General features: G+C 35.0%; 1 protein-coding gene across 10 annotated transcripts in view; it reads left to right on the top strand.

Annotated features, from left to right (window-relative positions):
• The window catches only part of FRY (FRY microtubule binding protein), a 568,375-nt gene that overhangs the window by 485,508 nt on the left and 56,825 nt on the right, over positions 1-26,042 (top strand). For all 10 annotated transcript variants that reach the window (XM_074216094.1, XM_074216087.1, XM_074216086.1 and 7 more), the window contains 8 exons: positions 1,973-2,094; positions 9,168-9,355; positions 10,684-10,778; positions 11,174-11,781; positions 13,190-13,287; positions 13,656-13,826; positions 24,482-24,622; positions 25,709-25,888. In XM_074216094.1, the coding sequence (XP_074072195.1) occupies positions 1,973-2,094; positions 9,168-9,355; positions 10,684-10,778; positions 11,174-11,781; positions 13,190-13,287; positions 13,656-13,826; positions 24,482-24,622; positions 25,709-25,888 (1,603 nt within the window). The remainder of the gene's footprint in view (positions 1-1,972; positions 2,095-9,167; positions 9,356-10,683; positions 10,779-11,173; positions 11,782-13,189; positions 13,288-13,655; positions 13,827-24,481; positions 24,623-25,708; positions 25,889-26,042) is intronic.

The following is a 26,042-nucleotide window of genomic DNA, read 5'->3' as shown; positions in this document are numbered from 1 at the left end:
GGTCTGCCATCTTTGAACTGTTATTTGGAAAAGAACTTAAAATGTGTGTGTGTATGTGTGTGTGTGTGTGTGTGTGTGTGTCTGTGTGTGTGTGTACAAATGCACAAAAACACACAAGAAAAGTAAATACCAAGTTTCAAATTCTAGTGTTTTCCAAGCTTCTGCTAAAATTATCATGAATGAAAAGGGTCTTTAAAATAAAAAAAACCCATGATGTGATAAATGGTTGACAGGAATCTATGATGCCGTATAACAAGACTGACTTCAACCAGGATTAAGCATGGCAGAGACTAGGTGCTCTCTGGCTTAATAATTTTATACCTAAAATTCTGCATTATTTGTATCCTACCAAGGAGCAATTACTGAAAAAACCCATTAAATTATGAACTCCTAGAATTGCCTTTTATCTTTCTTAATATCCCCAATGCTTAATACAGTGCCTGAACATTTCTTAAGTAGGCACTTAAGAAATGTTGATTGCCTAATTGATCGAAAACTTCCCTCTGTTTTTCTGTTAAAAGAGGCCATAAATATCAGACAGAAACAAATTTGGGAGGGTTGTATCAGGAAGATGAACAAACAGATAGTTAATAAATCCTACAGAAATTTTTGGGTTATACTGCTTTTCAGGTCTCATGATACTTACACAATGATTTATCTAAAGTGTTACCAATAGGGCAGGGCATTCCCACTATGCCTTCTTATCTGTAGTGGGAGGCTGCTCAGAATCTACTCCAAGTCTCCTGTGATTAAATCTCTTCTTAAAGACTTTGCCTATTAACCTACCAGAGAAAATTCTTTTTTCTGTTATTAAATACCTAAAGCCTTCTCTGTACCTCCCAAATCCTTCATCATATTTTTGTCAGTCACTGAGTATATCCATAATCCTTTATTAAATGCTTACTATGGGTAGACATTGGGCTAAGTGTTAGAGATAAAGGAGAAAGGGAAAAACAGCTTCTTCCCTCAAGTGGCTCAAATTTTAAACACCATGTAAATTGCTAGATATAAACATATGATAAAAAGAATGAGTGGAATATAACTTAGATGTTGTTTGATTATTCTTTATTCTTGAAGAAGAGCATGACAGGAGAGAGAGAGAGGTAATGCCATGACATGCAGGTGATTTGGAGGTGAGAGAGGGCTGTACAAAGTCATCAGCCTCACTTTCTCCTCCAAAGCAGTCCAGGTTAAGTGGCCAAATAAGGATCAAGGTGGGAAATAGTGGGAAATCTTGGCCTTTTAAAAGATAGGTCTTTCTGAAGTCACAGTTTGACTGTGGCAATGCCCATTCAGTCATTAAGGTTAGGGAAGAGAGAGAAGAGGTAAGTGACCAAGAATGACCACTTCCAAATTAAAAAAAAAAACTAATTAAGCTGGGAGGGTTTACCTCAGGGTTTCTCAGTGATCAAGAAGAGCCACTTTTACATTAATATGTTCAATAAGTATTTCTGAAGTTTCATATCTAGTGCAGCCCCAAAATTAAGAACTCTACATCCTCCTCTATTTTAGGGAAAAAATAGGAGAGGACTTCAGTTTGAAAATTCCAGTCATCAAGAAACATTTGCAACCAGAAACTTGGGGCTGTCTTACAGGACTGACCCACTTGTTTTTGTCATATTCCAAACAGGATCCAATTAGTGTTGAGCTAAGAGTTAAGTCACTTGCCTATCTATAGGATTTGTAAAGAGTCGACTCAGCATATAGTCAGAATACTATAGGAAATGCAGAGTCATCTTATCTGTAACAAATTTATAGAGGCAAAGATCTGGAAAGTATCTTTAACTTCTTGCTTGCACTAGATATGAAACTTCAGAAATTGAATATATAATTAGAGGGAGATCTAATTTACAATAAAATGAATTTTTAAACATTTAAAAAGCTGTATTAGAGGAGAAGAAATATATCACAATATGTATTTTTCCCAATGCAGAGTCATAATTTATTTGTCCTATATTTTCTGTCTTTTAAGGGCTTTTGGTCCACTTTGGTGCCATGAAGATATCACACCCAAGAATCAGAATTCCAAGAGTGCTGAGCAGCTCACTAATTTCCTTCGTCATGTAGTATCTGTGTTTAAAGATTCCAAGTCAGGTACCTTTTCTGGTTACTTGAAAGTGTACCTTCAGCTTTTCCACAATGTGACCCATTGCTTTTCTGTGATCTGACATGTTATTCTACACTTGATACTCTTAAAACAGAACACATTAGAGGTGGTTTTCACATTTGCCAAATTTCTGACTAAAGTTTATTTTTTTTGGAAAACTCAGAACAATATTTCTATCTTCTATAAACTCTCAGAAACTAACCACTTTATATCATTTAATACTGCTTGATGTCATCTATAGTTGCATTACCCTACTTAAAGTATTTTTCCTACTTTCATTTGATCTTATTATTTTCACCTCCATTCAATTCAACCACCCACTGATGTGTCTTCACCATTCACCTTTACTCATAACTATAACCACCTCCAACATACTGAATTTTGAAATTACAGTTTTTGACACAGTTCCCTGTCATTCCACTTTTTTAAACTCCCTCTCTCACCTAAGTTTCTCCTCTTTCTCATCATAATTAGACACTGAATTTTGCTCTTAGTTCTCCAAGTTCATTAATTTCATTCTGGCTTTAGTTGACTACACACTCAACCTGGAGATCATGCCTAAGACTCAGCATCCCTGGCACATTGTAGGCACTTAATAAATACTTGTTGATTAATCAATTGACTGATTAATCTTCTACCTTCAATAAAAGGAATCCATACCCAACTTTAAAAATCAAACTCAAATGTTACTTTCTCCAGGAAGGTTTCCCTCTTCTCCTCTACCAATTAGGACCCATCAGACTTCACAAAGTATGTGCATGTGACCTGTATTACTCTATATTTATCAATCTGTGTCTGTATCTTATTCCCCTCCTATATCCTGTTCTCTATGAGAACAGGACTATTTCTCATCCAGTCTTTGTGACTTCTTTCCCCAGTACAGTACTTTGCACAAGCAGGTTCTTGCAAAGGTTTGTTAACTAAGCAATTGAATCAATGGTCTAAGAATATGTTGATTATTCTGTTGAGTCAGTTTTATTTCTAAATTGTTAAATTTCTTTTAGATCCACAAAGGTCCTTTGCTAACTTGGTGGCCCAGCCAAAATATTAAAGAAAAAACTCAACTGCTCCTGATTTGAGCACATCTCCAAGGCTAAAAAATTTGTGAACCACATTTCTGCCTCTTATCATAACATAATGATGTTTGTCTTTCCTTCAAGGAGGACATCAAGGAGGTGATATCACACCAAGCAAGTGCATTGGATTTGAATGAAGGGGGGCTGTGTTAAGTCACCAGCCTAACTTTCTCTTCCAGAGGGTCCAGCAGCCAGATAAGAATCAAGACAGCTTGAGATGGCCCTGTAAACGAGGGCAGTGGGGGGGGGCACTCTCTGGTGCAATTAGTTAGCACATTCATCTGATATCTGAAAGGTTGGTGGTTTGAGCCCACCCAGGAATGTCTGTCAAACATGCTAATTATTTGTCAAAGGAATTCCTTAGAAAAGAAATGGTGGTAAACTAGGGTGAATAGGGTTTCCCAGGTCTTTTTAGATTCCGCCCTAAATTACTTCTGAAAATCTCGCAGTACAGCCATGTTCACTTGGCATCTAACCAGTCAGCTTTATATTTGTATAGAAGTTGCATTTCTTCTCCACAGAGAGTAAGTACAACTTCCTTGAAAGTTAAGCTTTTCCATAGTTTGACCCCATTGTCCTCTCCTTAACAGTCATTTGAGAATTGAACATAGCCTAAAACAAAGGAATTTATTATTTGCATATGAACCTCTAATTAACCACCAGAGCCTTGAGTACAACACACCCAGCTGCCCTACTCCTAACTTTTCTGGCTATTTCCTGACTTCCTTACCAAGTGCTTCTACACCTGCACCTAAGTATCTACTATACCCTAGCATATGGCCAGAATGATCAGTTTAATCCCAGTTTACCAATTCTTTTTCCTCCATCCTTCATAAAATCTCAGGAAACTTTCTCCAATAAATTGGAAGCATGGTTACCCATTCAATTCATACAGCACACAGAGTTTATATACTCTATGGTTGTTTTGCCTATAAGTTCTTCCCTTATGAATCCTAGAATCATTTGTTTAACATTTTCAGTCTCTGTTTTTATTGTTTTAAATTTCAAGTTTCCTAAAGGACAGAGACAGTGTCCATTAAATTAAGTGTACATAACATATCAATTTGCATTGTTTGCAAATTGGGACTTTTAATATCCCTTTGAAAATTGGTCTGTGTAACCCTCAAGACATTGTTAATCATTTGACCTGTGGTGCAGTGGATAAAGTGCTGGGCCTAGAAGACTTCCTAAGTTTAAATCTGGCCTCAACACTTCTGTTTGACCCTTGGACAAGTCACTGAACCCTGTTTGCCTCAGTTTTCTCATGTTAAATGAGCTGGAGAAGGAAATATCAAACCTCTCCAGTATCTTTGACAAGAAATCCCAAAGGAAGACAGGAAGTATCAGACATGACTGAAAAACTACTAAACAGCAGTTCTATTTATCCAACTCTGTTTGATTCTTTACACACATTTGGTTCAAGAGAAGATATTGAATCATAAAATACTCCAAAATAAATTTATTAGTCTCCTTTTTCCCCATTTACATTAAATGATATGATATAAAATTTATATAGTAAATAATACTCTAGTGATTGTTGACATAAGGGAATATTTTTTCCAACCCAGACCTATAGACTTAGGTACAATATTTTAAAAGGAAATTGTTTAAAGACCTGTCACTTTTTTATAAAATAATATATAATATATACTTTGAGAAATGTCACACCCTATAACACCCTGTTTTTATAAGCCTATTCCATGGTGTTCTTGAATCATTAATACAATGCCCAATAAAATACTTTCAGTCATTCTTCTATTAAGGTTTGTTAGCATTATCTCCTCTTCAAGGTGATTCCTCTAAGATCCATCAGATGAACCAAGAAATGGAGAGCTGCAAAGAGGGATGACTTTCAGATTTTCTCTTATTAAATAGTAATTCCTAAGTATCTATATGCACAAAAGGTAGTACTGTGAACAAAAATTAAGAAAGGCACCATTTTTGTCTTTTGGGGGTTTGTTTCCAGTGCCATAGCTCCATGAACAATTAGCTGTTTAGACAAAGTAGTATGATATATTGTGAAAAGATGCTGGGCTTGGAGGCATGGTAGAGTGGAGTTCAAACCTCATGCTAATACTTACTAGCTTTTTGATCACCAGCAAGGCATCCATCCATCCTGAGCCTCAATTTTCTCATCTATAAAACTGGGCATAAAAAATAGTACCTGTAATTCACACTCACAGGGCTGTGATCAAAGAAGATGGTATATGCAAAACACTTTGAAATATTTGAAGTGCTATAGAAATGATCACTTATTAAGAGAGGCAGCTAGGGTGGCATAGTAGATAGAGTGCCAGGTTTGTAGTCAGGAATACTTGAGTTTAATACAGCCTCAAACTAGCTGTGTGACTCTGGGCAAGTCATTTACCCATGTTTGCTTCAGTTTCCTTGTCTGTAAAATGAACTGGAGGAGGAAAGCAAACCACTTTCCGTGTCCCTTCCAAAAAAAAAAAATGAAAGTAACAAAACACAAATAGGGATTTGAAGAATTGAAGAGACTGAAACAACTTAATAAGAAGGGAATAAAAAAAGATGAAAAGAGGTTCCTAGACACAGTGATGAAATCACAATCCTCCTAACCTTGAGGAGCTTACAGTTTAATGGAAGAGGGAGAAGAGGACAAGATCTTGCATACCAATGCAAATATAATCATGGCATAAGAAAAGTATAAAGTGGAGTGGTTCTAATAAGGAAAACCCACTTCCAATGGATGTAATCAGGAAAGGCTTCATGGAGAAGCTGACAATTAAACTAAGTCTCTAGGAGACTTGGTACTAGCAGCAAGCTCTGAACAGATAAGAAACATGTTTTTCTTAATTAAAAGGACAAGTTATGAAGTTAAAGATGACATAGGGCATATCAGGCTAGGGAACAGAGTGAACAAAAGAACAATAAGAATATGTTTGAAAAGAGGTGAGCAATCCTGTTTGGCTGAATCACAGAATAAATGAAAGTAATGTGGCATAACTGGATGCATAAGCCCCATGACTCCCTTGCCCAGAGACTGGCTCAGTTCCAGAGCATAGGAAATGGCCAATTCTACAACTGGAGCTTGTTCCAAACTAGAGAAATATAGAACTAAGAATCTCATCTGGTCACCATGCTTATGATTTAAATACCTTAGGCAAGACATTTAATTTCTTTACTTTCCTGACTCTAAAAAGAGGAAGTTGGGCTCGGTACTTATATCTAAGCTACCTCAACTCTTCCAGTTCTCAATACTATGACTGTACAAAGCAAAGACATCAAATCCAAAAATAAAATCTTCCCCCAAAAGATTTTTCTTAATGCTTTTCTAATTATTTGTCATCATTTTGTAAATTAGGGCTCACAGATCTTCAAGTCTAGAAGCTATTTCTCCTAGTTTTTGTCTAAAATGAGGGTAATCTGTCTCAGGTGAATAATGGAACCTGAATTATAGCCCCTTTATATGAATTGTCAGTCTTCCCAAAAGCAGTTAGCAAATATTTTTTTTTCAATTTTAAAAATAAAAATGGAGCAGCTAGCTGGCACAGTGGATAGAGCATCGACCCTGGAGTTAGGAGGACCTGAGTTCAAATGTGGCCTCAGACACTTAATTACCTAGCTGTGTAGAAACATTATTTTTTATTAGCACAATATACCATCTACAGCAAAGTTTAAGTATATATAAATATTTATTTGTAATTTGATGCCCTTTCCTCTAATTTTCAACTTTTAATCCATTACTGCTGTTTAATCCAAATCCTATTTTGCCCATACATTTGAGAAAAACATTGAATTATGACTGGGGTTTGACCCATTAAGGAGTCATCTTTATCACCATACCTTTAATTAACTTGGGCAGTTAAGGGTCTTAGAGTCAGGAAAACCCAAGTTTAACTCTGACTTTAGACATTAAGCAGCTGTGTGACCTTGGACAAGTCATTTAACCTCTGTTTTACTCAATTTCTTTCTTCATCTATAAAATGGAGATAACAATGACACCTACCTCTCAGAGTTGTTCTGAGGATCAAATGAGATAATAATAATAATTATAAAGTGACACACATAATAAGCAGTATACAAATATTAATTATCATCTAATATCACTAATACAAATATTAGTTATCATCATTATCAAAAATATTCCAGGCATCTTCTCTCTCTCTCTCTCTCTCTCTCTCTCTCTCTATATATATATATATATATATATATATATATATATATATATATATTTTTTTTTTTTTTTTTTTTTTTTTTTTGGCAAGACAATCAGGGTCAAATTTGAACTAGGGTACTACTGACTCCAAGGTGGGTTCTCTATCCACTGCACCACCTACCTGCCCCCTAGACATTGTCTCTAAATGTTATAGCCAATCTAGTTTATTTATTCTGATGAGGTTACTGAATAGGATGGGAGCTTATTTGTTAAAAGATCCTGGCTGTAATGTCCCCTCCACCTCATTGTCTTCCCTTGTCTCCTAACAAGGTAGAAGGATGTTCACATGTTATAGCAACTCTCCTCTGACTTTTTCCTTAGGTCATTAACTAATTTCCCTACCATCTCTACTTTCTAAGTTTTCTGAAGTTAGAGATTGTTATTACAAAATTATAAAAAAATGAGATTTACAGTCAATATCATTTATACTTTTCTTTTATTAATAATTGTAGTTGGCTTATATCTCACTTTTAAATCTGCTTCCATATTAGTATTTGACTTTATTTTTCTAGCATTAGGAACTTTTCTGTTGGGAAAAGTTCTAAGTCTATTTCCTGTTCCATTCAGTGATTTTTTACATACCATAAGACTTAGTGGGCCTGACAACCCAAACAAAGAGACTAAGAAAGGAGAATCTTAGTGACCTCAAAATGTCACAGTTCATTCATTTTATTTAGTTGAGATACAGCCAAATGAATCCCATAGTCATTCAGATCATCATTAATGGCCACTGGAACTGATTCCCCTTCATAGACATATATGCATACATGTGTGTGTGTGTGTATACATATATATATATACACACACAGAGATAGAGTCAGTCCAGTTGTTTCATTGCCTTCAGCCATTGATCTTTTAAATGATCAGCAGAGTTCCATGAAAATATTTTATAATTACCATCCATAAAGTGATCAGCTGAGGATAGAGGGTTATAATTTGGTCTTGCCTCCACTTAAAAAGCAGGAGTAGGACAGATATTAAGTTACAGGATCAAATTTGCATTGTAAAATTATAAACATCTTACAAATGATCATTTATAGCCTTCATCTTATGGGTATAAGGGCATAGCAGTAATCAGAGGTCATTTGGTTGTGTTTGAAGCCACTATAGTTCAAATATAGTTTTTGATATGAATTTAAAGGATGGCTATCCTTGCATTCCATGCACAAGAGGACCGAAAATTTGCAAATAATTTATTTGGATGAGAAAGATCAAATAGAACTAAAAATATTGAATGTGAAAAGTGGAATAAAAGATTAACTTAGAAAAAACTTCAGGAATCAAAATTGTTCTCCTGATGTTAAATATGAAAGCATAGGTTTTGGTTCTTTTGACTTTTTTACACTCTTTTATTCAAAAGGCATAATGATGGGTTTGGTCAGGTTAGACCTTTATAAAAAGACTAATGAGCTTTTTGAAAAATGAGAGATTTTTTTCAGTCAGACCTATTTGCACTTCTTATCCCAAAAGGAATGGGAAGTCATGTGGGGCTGAGGGGTGTCATAAATTTCCCCTTCATTGATGATCTCCCAACAAAAGTTTGGATGACGGTTTGTTGGGGATATATGAAAAGGGATTTTCAGTCTAGAAAGTTTTATATTAGGTGGCCTCTTCCCTTTCAACTCGGAGATTTTATGATTCATTGATTTCTCTGTCTCTCTCTGTCTCTCTGTCTCTCTGTCTCTCTCTCTCTCTCTCTCTCTCTCTCTCTCTCTCTCTCTCTCTCTCTCTCTCTCCCCCCTCTTCTTCCTCTCTTCCTCTCTTTCTTACTCACTCTCTCCTCCTCTCTCTCTCTCTCTCTCAGGTTTCCACCTGGAGCAGCACCTGAGCGAAGTTGCATTACAAACGGCCCTGGCCAGCTCTTCTAGGCATTATGCTGGTCGTTCTTTCCAAATCTTCAGGGCTCTAAAGCAACCTTTGTCAGCTCATGCCCTCTCGGATCTCCTCTCCCGACTGGTAGAAGTTATTGGAGAACATGGAGATGAGATTCAGGTATAAAAACAAAGGGTGGTAAGCTCATCGTTTGCTGTCCAATTTGGACAAAAAAAATTAAGCTGATATTGTCTGTCTGCTTTTTCTCCCTTAGGCATACATCCCATCAACAATAATAATAATGATTGATTTTTATAGAGTAATTCTAGGTGTGCTGGTTACTTCCATACAGGCTGGATATTTAACTGAGTAGATTATGAACATACAACACCTGTTTGTATTCATTTTGACAGTCAAATTCATTGCAATATTGTTTGCTTTCTTTACTAATCTAGGATACTGTCACACATTGATTTAGGGGCAAGGAGCTACTTTTTTTTCTCATCTAAAGCCCTATAAGAAGTTCAAGGTTGCTTAAAAGAGTAAAAACAAGCTTCTATTTAAATCTCTCCAATAATAGTCAGTTGGCATTTATTAAGTACCTGTTGTATTTCAAACACTATGTTAAAGGGTGTTACAAAGAATGGCAAAGATAGTCTCTGCCTTCTGGGAGTATACAGTCTTTCTTGCAATGTAGATCATTCTATCTTCAGATAGTTCTAATTTATTAGGAAATTTTATTTTATATTGGGCTAAATTCTACCTTGTGGTCTTATTTCTACCCTCTGGAGCTATGCAGACTCCATCTTAATTCTTCTTATGACATTCATGCAAACATTTTCTGGCAGGTATCATATTCTTATATTCCATATTGTTTTCTCTAGGTTAAACATTATCCATTTTATAATAAACCAAGCTAACAACAATGTTCTACCGTGATATTAATCTATTATAATTTGGACATAACTAATCCTGAGTAAATTGAAGGATAATATGGTAGAGTGGAAGGACTATTGGACTTGAAGATAGAAAACCTGTGTTTCAATTCCAATTCTTCCATTTTCTACTTGTATATCTTTGGGGAAATTCTTTATCCTCTCAGAGCCTCATTTTCCTTATCTGTAAAATGAAGTCCTTGGACTAGATGGTCTCTAAGGTCTATTTTAGTTTTAGAGTTTGATATGTGATCTTAAATAATTTCTCTTCAAATGTTAAGTCAACAGTCACAGGATCAGGAAGTACAAATAAAACGTAGATGCATAGACTTAGACCTGTAAAGGGTCAATAGAGGTCATCAAGTTCATTATTTTATTGATGAGGAAACTGAGACAGTTATTAAGTGACATGCCCAGTGTCACATGGCTTGTACCTGAGATGCTATTCAAACATGTCTTCCTGCCTCTAGGTCCAGTCTTTTATCCATTTCACCAACATACCTCTTTGAGATTGTTTTTAAAAAACAGTAAACTCATTTTTATATTGAAATGGCTGTTTTCTGTGTTTGGCAGGGTTATGTAATGGAAGCACTCCTTACCTTGGAAGCTACTGTGGATAATTTGTCAGACTGCTTGAAGAACAGTGATCTTTTGACTGTACTATCTCGGTGAGAGACAGTTTCATGACATTTGGAAATCAAGAATTCTGTAGACTTTTTTAAACATTTAAGAAATGTTTGCTCCAATTGGCATAAAATAAGTTTAGGAAACACCTATAAAACTCATTTGAATTACTATAAAAAGCAACTGAATTTTTTATTGTTGTTGTTCCATGCCTGACTCTCAGATTTTCCTACATTTCTTTTATGCCCTCAGCTTATTTTCATAGATTTGAATAGATGAGTCAAGAAAGGGGAATTTATAACAGTTGATGTTTCCAAAAGAGTGGGCATGTTTCCTCCCTTAATATTCGCTGAGATACATTTGACTTAGCTGAGAACAGTGAGATTTTCACAGAAACTTATTGGCATATTCTAATAAATTTATTTATTCCTATCACCAGTTCATCATCCCCTGATCTAAGTTCAAGCACTAAGCTGACAGCAAACCGAAAGAGCACGGGTCAATTAAATGTGAACCCTGGAGCTGCCAGTGGAAACACTGCCACTGCAGAACGAAGCAGACATCAGAGGAGCTTCTCTGTTCCCAAGAAGTTTGGAGTTGTAGACCGAACTTCCGACCCACCTCGAAGCGCAACTCTGGACCGGATTCAGGCTTGCACTCAACAGGGGCTCTCCTCTAAGACCAGAAGCTCCTCTTCTTTGAAAGACAGTCTCACTGACCCATCCCACATCAACAATCCAACCAACCTATTGGCCACCATTTTCTGGGTCACTGTGGCCTTAATGGAATCTGATTTTGAATTTGAATATCTAATGGCTTTAAGGTTACTCAATAAGTTGTTGACTCATTTACCTCTCGATAAAGCTGAAAACCGAGAGAAACTTGAAAAATTACAGGGTCAGCTCAAGTGGGCAGATTTCTCAGGGCTGCAACAGCTGTTGCTCAAAGGATTCACTTCCCTCACTACCACGGACCTCACCCTGCATCTCTTCAGTTTGTTAACACCTGTATCAAGAGTATCTATGGTCGACTCATCTCAGGCTATTGGTAAATTCCAGAAATCTTTCCCTCTTATTTGTTTTGTTTGCCATTAGGTTCAAATTTATTATAAAAAATACAAGAGAACTTGGATTGAGAATTTTTTTTAAATAATTCTGTTCAATTTGGGGGCAGAGAGAGAGAGAGTGGTCCTCCTTGACCCAATTTTATTGATACAGAAAACTCTAGTAGGGAAATTCCTTCTAACAATGTATAATCAACAATTGTTCTTCAACTTAGTCTTTTAATTAATTTTTTTCAAATTGAAAAAAGAAAAACCCCTTATAAAAAATAAGTATAGCCAAGGAAAATCCCTCACTGACCATGTCTAAAAATTGTATGTATCATTATACACCCCTCATTCTATCACCTCTCCCTCAAGAAATGAGTAGCATGCTTTGTCATTAGTTCTCTGAAGTCATGGATGGTCATTGACTTGATTATAGTCCTTACTGGACTATGGTTTTAATATTGTTCCAACCTTATAGTCTCAGAGCAATGTCTCAGAAAATCAAAACATAAATGACATTTCCAGGATCACACAACCAGTAAGTCTTAGAAGTGGGCCTTGGACTCAGATCTCCCTGACTCCAAGAGGACTCTAATCCGCAAACCATGTTGCCTCTCAAAATATTCTGTGGTAGTGTTACATTTATTTTTTGCTCTACCAATTCTCTACAATTCATTTATTTGATTATTTATATTAGAAAGTATTTCTATTTCCAAAGCAATAATAATATATTCATATAAAATTAGTTATATCATGGAAGAAAATTGAAGGTTAAATTCTTGACCCTGCTAGATTTCTAGATCATGATTGTTCTTTCTCATTGAAGTTTTATATGTTAACATTCAGTCCTTTTATTTGGTTTGGCTCTTTATTCTGACTGTTCTCCTAGGTTGTTACTACTTTTCACTAAGTCAAATGAAAAAAAAACCTTTTTAATGGTCTAAAATACAGCCCAATATTCTTTTTGCTCATGCAAAGCATTAGCATTTTGGTGAACAGCCTACATGCCAATTATTATTATTTAAAGAACCTTACAATAAAAATGATTAGGCTCAAACTTAACAAGTCTTTTAATTTTCATGCCAATTTTTGAAAACCAAACCTTTTCCCCTTATATATTTTAATAATTCTGTCAACCAGATAATCCTCATTTCAAGTCTTTTTTTTAAAATTTGAAATTAATTGTAAACATTGGTTTTGTAGTTTTTTCTATTCTGCACTATTGTGATCAGTCTTTTCCTGGACTTTTGAATTTTGCCAAAGTAAAAAGCTATCTCAAAATAGACTGCATTTGCTTTATCTCAGTGGGTATATATTCCTTTATATAATTGCCTGCCTTAGCCTGCTAATGAGTAAAATTTTTCTTTCCCTCAGATATGCCCATTGTATCCTTTTTTCCCATTCCAGGGTTTCCATTGAATGTCCTTTGTCTCCTGCCTCAGTTGATTCAACATTTTGACAATCCCAATCAATTTTGTAAGGATATAGCAGAGAGAATTGCTCAGGTATGATATACTATTACCAACATATGAATCAGCTTGGGCTTAAGAACCGAGTCCTTAATACAATTAGACAAACTCCTAAAGAAATAAGGCTATAATTAATTTTTTTAATTTTTAAGCATGAATCATATATAACATTAGCCATATACTTTGCTAAAGGGCAAATGCTTATGGTAGTCTGACAGATGATAAATTTTAAATGATTTCTAAATACAGGGAAAATTGTGGAAATACAATTTCTTTTTAAAAAAAATTATTCTATATCCTGGAAGTCTATTTTCTAGATTGCTAGATAATATTTATTTTAAATTCATTTTCTTTCTATTTCACTGAGACATTTTGTCCCTGATTTTTAATTTTCATTTTTTTAGGTTTGCCTGGAAGAAAAGAACCCCAAGCTTTCAAATCTTGCACATGTCATGACTCTTTATAAAACCCACAGCTACACAAGAGACTGTGCAACATGGGTTAATGTTGTGTGTCGATACCTTCATGAAGCATTTGCTGATATTACCCTGAATATGGTGACATATCTGGCAGAGGTGAGAAAGAGTAATGAAATTCTAGGCATCATCTTTTTCTTTCTACAAGATATTGCCTGAAGGGTCTGAAATGAATGCTCATAAGGGATGTCATGTCAAAAAGAATTTTGCCTCTGTGTGTATGTACTTTTCAAGAGATTACATAATGCTTTGGTATTTTCAATCATCTCTACTTGCTCTAATTAACAAAACATATTGCTCATCACAACCTTTGCAGAGGGCAAATTCCAACAAAGCAGCAAAGGCCCTGAGGCTTAAAACTGATGATGGACTGAATATGTGTCTGTCATCAGAAGATGCCCCAACATAGGGATGGAGAAGCTGGATATCAGGTGATGAATTGTCCCTGTCATGATATGCCATAAAAGCCACCTCCTCAATTATAGAGTAGCTGTTGCCTATGTCTGTGAAGGTAGGACCCATACTGATGAAATCATGGATTTTTTGAAGCTGGAAAAAAAGTAAATTTTGAACAAACTTTTGTAATGGCAGTTCTTTTTGCAGATTGAAATGTTGATTTTTTTCTATGCAAGTATGATTCTGGCACACTCCAAGCAAGCAATTCCTCTGTTCCTAGTCATGCCATTACTTAGTGCTGGAAAGAAGAGTGATGAGGAGGGTGGGATTCTAAATTGAAAGTCAGAGGGCCCAAAATCAAATCCCAGCTCTATCACTTGCTAGCTCACTAGGTTAGGAAGATTGCTTAACCTATCAGAGCCCAAATTTCCTCAATTTCCTCATCTATAAATTAGGGAAGTTAAAACTATAAAATAGGAGGTTATTTGATGGAGCACAAAGAACACTGATTTTGGAGTCAAAAGACCTAGATTTGTTACTGTCTGTGTGATTTGGAACAAACTTCCTTGGGCCCCAATGTCTTTGTCAAATAATGGGATTCTGAGAGTCCCAGCACAGGGGCCAAAATGATGAGTGAGGCTAACATGCTCCTGGATCTTTTCACTACCAAAGATAAATGAAGCCTCTGAGCTGACATTCAACATCCCACTAAGATAAAGGGAAGATCCAAAGAAGTTTTCAATGGTAGACATCGTGGAGTATCTTCAGTGAAGGTCTATCTCTTTGGGGAAGTAAAGCCCAGGAGGCCATCAAGTGGGGAAAACCAATGGAAGGCTTTTAGCCACAGTGCAGACAAGGTCACAACATTTTAACAGCAGAGGTCCCAGCAGCTAGATAGCAAGCTAGCAGGAAGGGTCCCAATCCCAAACAAAGTCTGAACCCTGGGAATACCGGGGTTCAAAAGACAGGACTAGGTTGGGAACAAACCACTTCTAAGTCAGAACCTGGTCACAAAGGAGGAAATGAACCTCTGCAAAGGCAAGGCCCAGACTGCACAGGCAACATCTTGGCCAAAGACAACCCAGCCCCAGCAAAAAAAAAAAAAAAAAAGCTTCCATCTATAATTCCTATATCCCAGAGCAGAGCTAAAACAACAAAGATAAACAAAAAAAGCTAAAAGAGCTCTCCTTATAGAAAACTTCTTTGCAGATAAAGATGATAAAAATGCCATGTCAGAAGAAGAAATCAGTGGAAAATCATTCACAGGGGAAGTCTCAAAAAAGTCGATGAATTAAAGGGGTGGCTAGGTGACGTGGTGGATAAAGCACCAGCCTTGGAGTCAGGAGTACCTGGGTTCAAATCCGGTCTCAGACACTTAATAATTACCTAGCTGTGTGGCCTTGGGCAAGCCACTTAACCCCATTTACCTTGCAAAAAAAAAAACCTAAAAAAAAAAAGTCGACGAATTGGACTCAAATCCAAAAGCTCATAGAAGAGCTAAAAAAATCAATTTTTAAATCAAAGAGAGGAAGAAGAAAAATGGGGAAAAGGAATGAGAGTCATGCAAGAAAATTATGAATAATTGACCAGAGAGTTCAACACCTTTAAAAAGGAAACATAAAAGGTAATTGAAGAAAATAAAACCCTAAAAATTAGGATTGAACAAACAGAAAAACCAATGAATCTATGAGACTATAAGATTCCATCAACAGAATTAAAAGGTTGAAAAAATTGAAGAAAAAATAAGGTACCTTTTAGGAAAAAATGAATGACCTGGAAAATAGATCTAGAAGAGATAATCTACAAATCATCAGACTACCAGAAAGCCTAGATCAAAAAAAGAACCTGGAAAACATCATGCAAGAAATTATTAGGAAAAGCTGCCCAAATATGCTAGAACAAGAAGACAATATAACCATTGAAAGAATATACAGGGGCAGCTAGGTGGCACAGTGGATAAAGCACCGGCCCTGGAGTCAGGAGTACCTGGGTTCAAATCCAGTCTCAGACATTTAATAATTACCTAACTGTGTGGCCTTGGGCAAGCCACTTAACCCCATTTGCCTTGCAAAAACCTAAAAAAAAAAAAAACAAAAAGAAAGAATATACAGAACCCCTCTACAAAGAGACCCCAGAATAAAAATCCCAAGGGCTCTTATAGCCAAATTCCAGAACTCTCAAATAAAGGAGAAATACTGTAAACAACAAAAAGGAAACAATTTAAATACAAGGAAACACAATCAGACTCACACAGGACCGATCAGCCTCAGCACTGAAGAACTGGAAGACTTGGAACACCATATGTCAGAAGGGAAAAGGATTTGGGACTACAAACAAAAATTTACTATCCTGTAAAATTCAGCATATAATGTCATGGGAAAAGTTGGATGTTCAAAGAAATAGAGAACTTCCCAAATTTCCTGACACAAAGACCAGAACTGAACAGAGAATTCACTCACCAAATATACAACTCAAGAGAGTGATAAAAAAAAAGGTAAATGAAAAGAGGAAAAAAACAAACAAAAACAACAAATGTTAGTCAAGACCATCAAATTGTATACAACCCTAAAAGGTAAGATATATAACACTTCTAACACTTGAGAATTTTAATTCTCTTGGAAAATTAAAGGGTCAAACATAATTGAAAAGATTAGACTTAGAGGATTTGGGTATAGTTCGGTATTATCCCTCCATTGAAGAGGTCCAAGCTGACATCACTATGTTTGAGACAAAGCCATGATAAAAAAAAAAACAGGGGTGTTAACTCTAAACTTAAGTATCTCAGTATCCTTTTACCACTTTAAGTCTGCTATGCTGATAAAGTTTAGCTCTTTCTCTAATGAAGGCATCATAAACTGGGCAGTCCTGAGTCAGTGTCTCCCATAATTTGCAATCATTTGTAAAGTTCTCAAGTGAAACCTTCAGAGTCTCTCAGTACTTAGAGATCCTTAAAATATTTATAGTCAATTAAATCAGGGTTTGCTTTAATCCTTACTTCACTTAATAAGGGGATGGTGGGGTGGGGTGAGAGGGGAGTAAAGTATGAGGGAAATTTTGCTTGGGGGGAGGTGTACAAATATTTCATGTAATGATTAGACTTTGAATGATACTTTGGCTCATGAGGATTGAGTGTCTTTGGAGGGTACTTGAAAAGAGAGCAAGGAAAAAATGATTATCATTTGATATAATTCTAGACTCTTGAAAATTGTACTTCTAATGAGACAGAAGCAGAAGGGTACTTAGTGACTTTGAGGCAATGCTGCTTATCAAACAAGCAATCAATCAGAGATGGTACTTTGATAATATGTTGAGTTTATCAAGTAATTAATTGATCAATTGGCTAATTAACTGATTAAGCTGTGATGGCTGATACCTGATTAATAGTACCTGAGTGATAAATAACACCAGGTGAAGAGACACAAAGATTTATTATTTTAGAGGGAAAGAAGGAAGGGTGTGAACACTGAGTAAATTCTATTCAGTAGATTTAGCCTAGAAAGGGAATAAGATACATTCCAACTAGAGTTTAAAAATCTTTCCTACTGTACAGGGAAGTAGGGAAAGGGGCAGGGGAAGGGAAAGATAAGTGAAGAAGGGATTGATAAAAGAGAAGATGAAGGTATAAGTGAAAATAAACTGAAAGTTAAATTTTAAAGGGAAAGTTAAAGGGGAAAGGGGGCAAAACTTTGGTGAGGAGGAATAAGAGGAAAGGAAAGAGAAAATTTCAAAGGAGAAAGATAGCATGGACAAAAATACAAAATTAGTAATCTTAACTGTAAATGTGAATGGGATGAACTATACCATGAAATGGAAACAGACAGCATTATAGAATAAAAAACAGAATACTACAATATGTTGTTTACGAGAAACACAATTGAAGCAGAGAGAGATACATACAAGCTAAAGGTAAAAGGATGGAGCAAAATATACAATGCTTCAGCTAAAGTAAAAAAAATCAAGGGTAGCAATCATGATCTCAGATAAAGAAAAAGCAAAAATAGATCTCATTTAAAGGGATAAGGAAGGAAATTTCATCTTCTTAAATGGCACTATAGGTAATAAAGATAAATTATTATTAAACATGTATGCATCTAGTGGTATAGCATCCAAATTCCTACAGGAAAAATTGAGAGAATTACAAGGAAACATAGACAGCAGACTTTAATGGGGGACCTCAACTTCCCTCACTCAGAACAAGATAAATCTAACCACAAAATACAAGAAGGAAGATAAGAAGGTGACTGTGAGATCTTAGAAAATTTAGATATAATAGACCTCTAGAGAAAACTTAATGAGGATAGAAAAGAATATACCTTTTTTTCTCTGTAGTACATGACACCTATACCAAATTTGACCATGTGCTAAGACATAAAAATCTCCTAATCAAATGCAAAAAGGCAAAAATAATAATGCACATTTCTCAGACTATGATATAATAAAATTACATGTAATAAAGGATAATGAAAAGAGAAAATAAAAACTAATTTGAAACTAAATAACTCAATTTTAAATAATTAGTGGATCAAGCAACAAATCATAGAAATAATCAATAATTATGTCCAAGAAAATGTTAATAATGAGACATCATACCAAAATTTATGGGATGCTGCCAAGGCAGTTTTGAAGGAAAATTTTATATCTCTAAATACTTATATGAATAAAATAGAAAAAGAAGAAATCAATGAATTAGGTATGCAATTTAAAAAGCTAGAAAAACAACAAACTAAAGATCCCCAATTAAATACCAAATTAGAATTTCTGAAAATCAAGGGAGAGATTATTAAAACTGAAAGCAAGAAAACCATTGATCTAATAAATAAAACTAAGAGTTGACTTTTTTGAAAAAATCAATAAAATAGATAAACCTTTGGTTAATATGATTTTTAAAAAAAGAAGCCAACCAAACTACCAGTATCAAAAATGAAAAGGGTAAACTAAGCAGCAATGAGGAGAAAATTAAAAGGCTAATTTTGGACCTACTTTGTCCAACTGCATGCCAGTAAATTCGATAAACTGAATGAAATGGATGAATATTTACAAAAATACAAACTGCCTAGATTAACAGAAGAGGAAATAACATGTTTAAATAACCCCATTAAAAAAATAGAAATTGAAGGAACCATCAATAAATTCCCTAAGAAAAAGTATCCAGGTCCAAATGGATTTACAAGTGAATTCTACCAAATATTAAAAGAACAATTAATTCCTATTTTACATAAACCATTTTAAAAAATAGGAGTTCTACCAAATTCCTTTTATTGTCATTACATGGTACTGATACTTAAACCAGGAAGAACCAAAATAGACAAAGAAAATTATAGACCAATCTCCCTAATTAACAATGATACAAAAATCTTAAATAAAATCCAAGTTATTACTAGGATAATATTCCATGATCAAGTAGGATTTATACCAGATAGGAAGGAAAGGTTCAATATTAGGAAGACACTCTATATAATTGAACATATCCATAGTAAAACCAATAGAAATCATATGATTATCTAGGTTAATGCTGAAAAAGCCTTTCATAAAATACAACATCTATTAGTTTTTAAAAACACTAGGAAGTTTAGAAATAAATGGAGTTTTCCTTAAAATAGTAATAGTATCTATCTAAAGCCATCAACAAATATTCCCATGCAATGGGGATAAACTCAGAGCATTTCCAAAAAGATCAGGGGTGAAACAAGGATGCCCATAATCACTATTACTATTTAGTATAGTTTTAGAAATGTTAGCTCTACACTGGCCCTGGAGTCAGGAGGACCTGAGTACAAATTCGACCTCAGACACTTAATAATTACCTAGCTATTTGACCTTCAGCAAGTCAGTTAACCCCATTGCCTTAAAAAAAAAAAATTTGGATGCGGAAAAAAAAAAGAAATGTTAGCTCTAGCAATAAGAAGAAAAAGAAATTGAGGGAATCAGAATTGGCAGTGAGAAAGTAAAACTTTCACTCTTTGCAGATGATATGATGGTATACTTAGAGAACATCAGTAAATATCTAAAAAACTCTTTGAAACAACTAAGAAATTCAGCAAAGTAGCAGGATATAAAATAAACCCACACAAATCATCCAAATCATCAGCATTTCTATGTATGAACAACAAATCCCAAGAGGAAGAGATAGAAAGAGAAATTCAATTTAAAGTAACTATAGGGCAGCTAGGTGGTACAGTGGATAGAGCACCCCTGGAGTCAGGAGTACCTGAGTTCAATCCAGCCTCAGACACTTAATAATTACCTAGCTGTGTGGCCTTGGTCAAGCCACTTAACCCCATTGCCTTGCAAAAACTAATAATAATAATAAAGTAACTGTAGACAATATTGAATACTTGAGAATCTACCTCCCAAGACAAACCCAGAAACTGCATGAACATAATTATAAAGCACTTCTCATCCAAATAAAGACAGATCTAAATAATTTGAAAAATGCCAATTGCTCATGGTCAGGTCAAGCTAATATAATAAAAATCACAATTCTACCCAAATTATATTATTTATTCAGTGCCATACCAAACACCAAATAATTATTTTACTGAGTTAGAAAAAATAGTAACAAAATTAATCTTGAGCAACAAAAGGTCAAGAATAGCAAGGGAACTGATGGAAAAATTGTAAAGGAAGGTGGCTGAGCTCTACCAGATCTAAAACTATACTATAAAGCAGCAGTCATCAAAACTGGTTGGTACTGTTTAAGAAATAGAGTAATGGATCAGTGGATTAGGATAGGTTCAAAAGAAACAGCAATAAATGACTACAGTAAATGGATAGAGCACCAGCCCTGGAGTCAGGAGTACCTGCATTCAAATCTGGCCTTGGACACTTAATAATTACCTAGCTGTGTGGCCTTGGGCAAGACACTTAACTCCATTTACCTTGCAAAAACTTAAAAGTAAATAAATAAACAAATGACTACAGTAATTCACTATTTGACAAACCCAAAGACATTAGCTTCTGGGAAAAAAAACTCAATTTTCGACAAAAACTGTTGGGAAAACTGCAAAACAGTATGGCAAAAACTAGGCATAGACCCACATCTCACACCCTATACCAAATTAATGACAAAACGGGTACAATATTAAAATGTAAAGGGTGACACCATAGTTAAATTAATAGACCAAGAAATACTCTATCTGAACTCTGGAAAGGGGACAAATTTTATAGCCAAAAAAGAAATAGAATACATTATAAATTGCAAAATGAATGATATTTACTCTATTAAATTAAAAAGGGTTTGCATTAATAAAAATCAGTGCTGCTAAAATTAGAAGGAAAAACACTGATATCTTATTGTCTGATCTTACTATCTCTTATACTTTATGTTTCTTCCTTAAGGATATGATTTCTGTCTCATCATGTTCAATTTGTATCAATGTATACCATGGAAACAATGTAAAGACTGGCAATTTGCCTTCTGTGGGGGGGTGGGGGGGGAGGGAAGTAAGATAAGGGAAAAATTGTAAAACCCAAAATAAATAAAATCTCTCTAAAATTAGAAGGAAAGCAGAAAGCTTAGGAGTTCTGAGAAAGATCTCATTTCTAAAATATAGAGAGAAATTGCATCAAATATATAAAGTTGCAAGTCATTCCCCAATTGATAAATGTTCAAAGGTTATGAATAGACAGTTTTCAAATGAAGAAATTAAAATTATATATAATCATGTGAAAAAAATCATCCAAATCATTATTGATTAAAGTAATGTGAAAACAAGTGTGAAGTATTACCTCATACCTATCAGGTTGGCTAAGATAACATAAATGATCAATGAAAATGATCGATGTTGGAGAGGTTGTGGAAGGATCGGGATATTGATGCATTGCTGGTGGCGTTGTGAAGTGATTCAGCCATTCTGGAGAGCAATATGGAACTACGCCCAAAGAGCGATAAATCTATTCATACCCTTTGACCCAGCAATTCTAATTCTAGGCCTACACTCAGAAGAAATCATAAAAAAATGGGAAAAGCCCCACATGTTCCAAAATATTAATAGCAGCTCTTTTTGGTTAAACAAGTTATGATACATGAATATTATGGAATACTGTTGTTCTATAAAAAACCATAAATGATCAGACTCTAGAGAAGCACGGAAGGAATCTGATGCTGAGCAAAGGGAGCAGAACCAAGAGAACAATATACACATTAACAACATTGTGAGATGATCAACCTTGATGGATGCAACTCCTCTCAGGTTCAGAGCTAGGACAACCCTATTAAATCAGCTATAGACAATGCTATCCCCATCCAGAGGAAGAAAAACAAAACAAAACAAACCCTTCAGAATCTGGGGAACACTACATTCACTTTTTTTTAGGGTTGTTGTTGTTGGGGTTTTTTTACAAGGCAATGGGGTTAAGTGTCTTGCCCAAGTCCACACAGCTAGGTAATTATCAAGTGTCTGAGACCGGATTTGAACCCAGGTACTCCTGACTCCAGGGCTGGTGCTTTATCCTCTGCATTCACCTTTTTAAAAAATATATTCCTTATGCATTTCTTTCTCTTTATCCTAATTCCTCTTACCAAAAATGGCTAATCTGTAAACAAGCTTAACACAAATGTGTAAATACAATATTAATCTGACTATTTGCCACTGAGAGGAGGGGGTTGGGGGTGGGAAGGGAGGGAGGGTCTAAATACATAGACATATGGATGAATGTTTTAGAAAAACTCATAAAATGTATTTATAAAAGTAAAACATCAATAATTTTTTTTAATTATGGGATTCAATTAGGTGTCCTCTATGGTCCTATTTAGCTCTAGACCTGCGAGCCTTAGATAACTTTAAAGCCCCTCTCACCTCTAAATTCATAGATATGTCTTGATAATGCATAGGTTTATTTTTCTTCCCATACAGTTTAGTTATTTGTTCCTAATAAAAACCAAGGTATTAATGCAATGATGATCTACATTTAATGTATTACTCTCTGCCCTAGGGTGTAAAGAGAATTTTAAGGTGTAAAGAAATTTATTGACATTGTAATAGGTGATATCTACTTTTTTTCAGAATCTTTCATTTTTTTCTTTTTTTTGATATGCAAGCATAATTCTTCTAACATACCTGTGATCTTCCATTTACATAATCCTTTATGCTTTACAAAACAATTTCTACCAATGAGATAGGTTGTATAAGTATCAACTCCATTTTTAGACGAGGAAAAATGAGAATTAGTGCAAGGTATGTCTGAAGGTACCAGCGGATCACATGGTCTTTGCTGGTTCTGTCATCCTGTCGTGTGGCACCAATGGTAACTTTTGAACATTCATTTCTAAATTTCATTTTTGCATTTAGAGTTATTCATTAGTTCAGAAAGCATCTTTTTTTTTTTAGGTTTTTGCAAGGTAAACAGGGTTAAGTGGCTTGCCCAAGGCCACACAGCTAGGTAATTATTAAGTGTCTGAGATCGGATTTGAACCCAGGTACTCCTGACTTCAGGGCCAGTGCTTTATCCACTACACCACCTAGACGCCCCAGAAAGCATCTATTAAGTGCCAGTTGTATACAAAGCACTATGCTAGAGTTGGATGATACAATTGCAAGGATGAAATGGTCCCTGTCCTCAAGGAACTTAAGATTCTATAATAGGGAAACAACAGAGCTAAGGATTTTAAAACTAGAAAGTTGACATTACTTGCCTCAGGTCTCATAGTGTGTGTTACCTGTGTTCTGTGTTCTGATTCATTACTAGGTCCTTTTCAAAACATATTCTGACTTCTAGATAAACCATACCATCAATGTTTAGTTGTATTCCTTCCTATAAGAGGCTAGACTGGCCAAGGGCTAAATTGGGGTTCTGGAAGATTTTAAAAGATTAAAAGCTTCTAATACAAAAGAACTCATTTGTCTTTATTAATAGACTTAGTATCAGTTTAGGACTTTGATTTAGAACAAAGATATACATTGACCCCCTATTTTAGAATATAACAACTGTAATAGGGAAAAGTAGATAGTATGGAAACAGGGCTGGTGAAGGACAGTTTTACCAAATGGAATGCTAGTTTTTTGAACCTATCAGGTATATAGCAAATGTTCTGAATTGAATTAAAGAATTCTAAAGAGATGAATGGGGCACTTTGCTTTACAGTGTATATCCCCTATACAGTAGTACATTGATCATGAAGACATATTTTTTAAAAATAAAATTACATAAATATTACTATTACAGAATCATAGAAAAGAGCTCAATGGCTACCTAGAAGTGTCATCCAGATTTTGCTTGAAGACCCCCTCAGTGAAGGAGAACCCATTAATTCCCAAGAGACCACAGGACATATTCCTTTGAGAGGATGAAACTCTAGTAAATATTTTTTATTATTAAAAAACAAATAACTTACTCCATTTGTACTTCTCTCTTCACAGCTCCTAGAGAAAGGTCTTCCAGGTATGCAGCAATCCCTCCTACAAATGATCTACAGTCTACTCAGCTATATGGACCTATCAGGTGTTCCTGTAAAGCAGTTTAACATGGAAGTGTTGAAAACCATTGAAAAATACGTTCAGGTAAATTGTTTTTTAGCGTCCTTTATAAGTGTATGAAACCAAGTCTTCTGTTTATAAATTATTATAAATCCTTCCAGTTGTTTCACAGATTCTGTGGGATAACATTGAAGCTATTCTTTATCTGACATGTAGCTTCTTTGAATGTTTGCATGGGAACTGGGGTCTCTTATCCAAATAATAATAATAATATAACTAAATAATTTATAACGAAATATGTATATATAACACTCATTATCTGCTCAACACCATCTAAGCACTTTACAATTATTATTTCATTTGATCCTCACAACAGGTAGGTACTTGTCCCCACCTCATAAATGAGGAAACTAAGTCAACTAGTGATATAATGACTTCCCCAAGGCTACACAATTAGTGCCAGAGGTCACATTTGAACCCAGGGCTTCCTGACTCCAGGCCCAGTGCACTATTCTTTGCATACCTAGCTGCCAGTAAATCTGTGGAAACCTAGCACTGTCTATACTGTGAGGTTCCAGAGGAAATTCTGAGTTGGTACAGAACAAGTTAAAGAAATAGAATTGAGTGAATAGAAAAAGGCTTTCTAAACTGAACCCAGTCTATTTAAACCCAGAGAATTGTGATTCTAAGCCATGGGTTTCAATGAAATAGATTTTTATATTGTTTAAGTGAATCATTATTTAATTAGCCATTTCCTAATCAATGAACACTTTGTTTCTTGTTATCTGCTACTATAAAAAGTACCATAAATATTTAACGTTTATGGGACCTTTCTTTTAGTCTTTGACATCCATGGAATATATGCTTGTTTTTGCAGTTTTAAGTGATTTGCCCAACAGCATGCAGGTAGTTAGTATCAAGGATAGGATTTAAACCTGGATTCTCAGACTCCAGAATTAGTGGTCTTTCTTCAATCCTGCCCATTATAAAGTCTTATAAACCAATGAATTTATAAACTGAATTTATAAACTCTATCTTATATAGAAGAACCAATTATAATGGTACTATATATGGTACCATTATTTAAGAAATTGTATTGTGGTGGGTGTAGAAGAACAGAAGAAGAAAATTATTATATTCTCTTTTCTCATCTCATAATTTTTACCCTAGAGTGTTCACTGGAGAGAAGCTTTGAATATCTTGAAATTGGTTGTTTCTCGATCAGCCAGCCTGGTCTTGCCTTCATACCAGCACAATGATCTTTCCAAAATAGAAATTCATCGAGTATGGAATAGTGCTTCCAAGGAATTGCCAGGAAAAACCCTAGATTTTCACTTCGATATTTCAGAGGTATGCACCCTACTATGTTTATTATTTCTGTAAATTTCAACATAGATTTGTAATGGCAGGTATGAAAATTATGTATTTGAAAGAAAAAGTAGCCACAGAAGAAAAAAGGATAGAAAACAAGGAGAAAATCATCAAATAAAAACATTATTTTTAA

This window comes from Macrotis lagotis, chromosome 1 (genome assembly GCF_037893015.1).
Source record: "Macrotis lagotis isolate mMagLag1 chromosome 1, bilby.v1.9.chrom.fasta, whole genome shotgun sequence".
In the NCBI taxonomy this organism is placed as follows: domain Eukaryota; kingdom Metazoa; phylum Chordata; class Mammalia; order Peramelemorphia; family Peramelidae; genus Macrotis; species Macrotis lagotis.
This window is presented reverse-complemented; position numbering and strand designations above follow the sequence as displayed.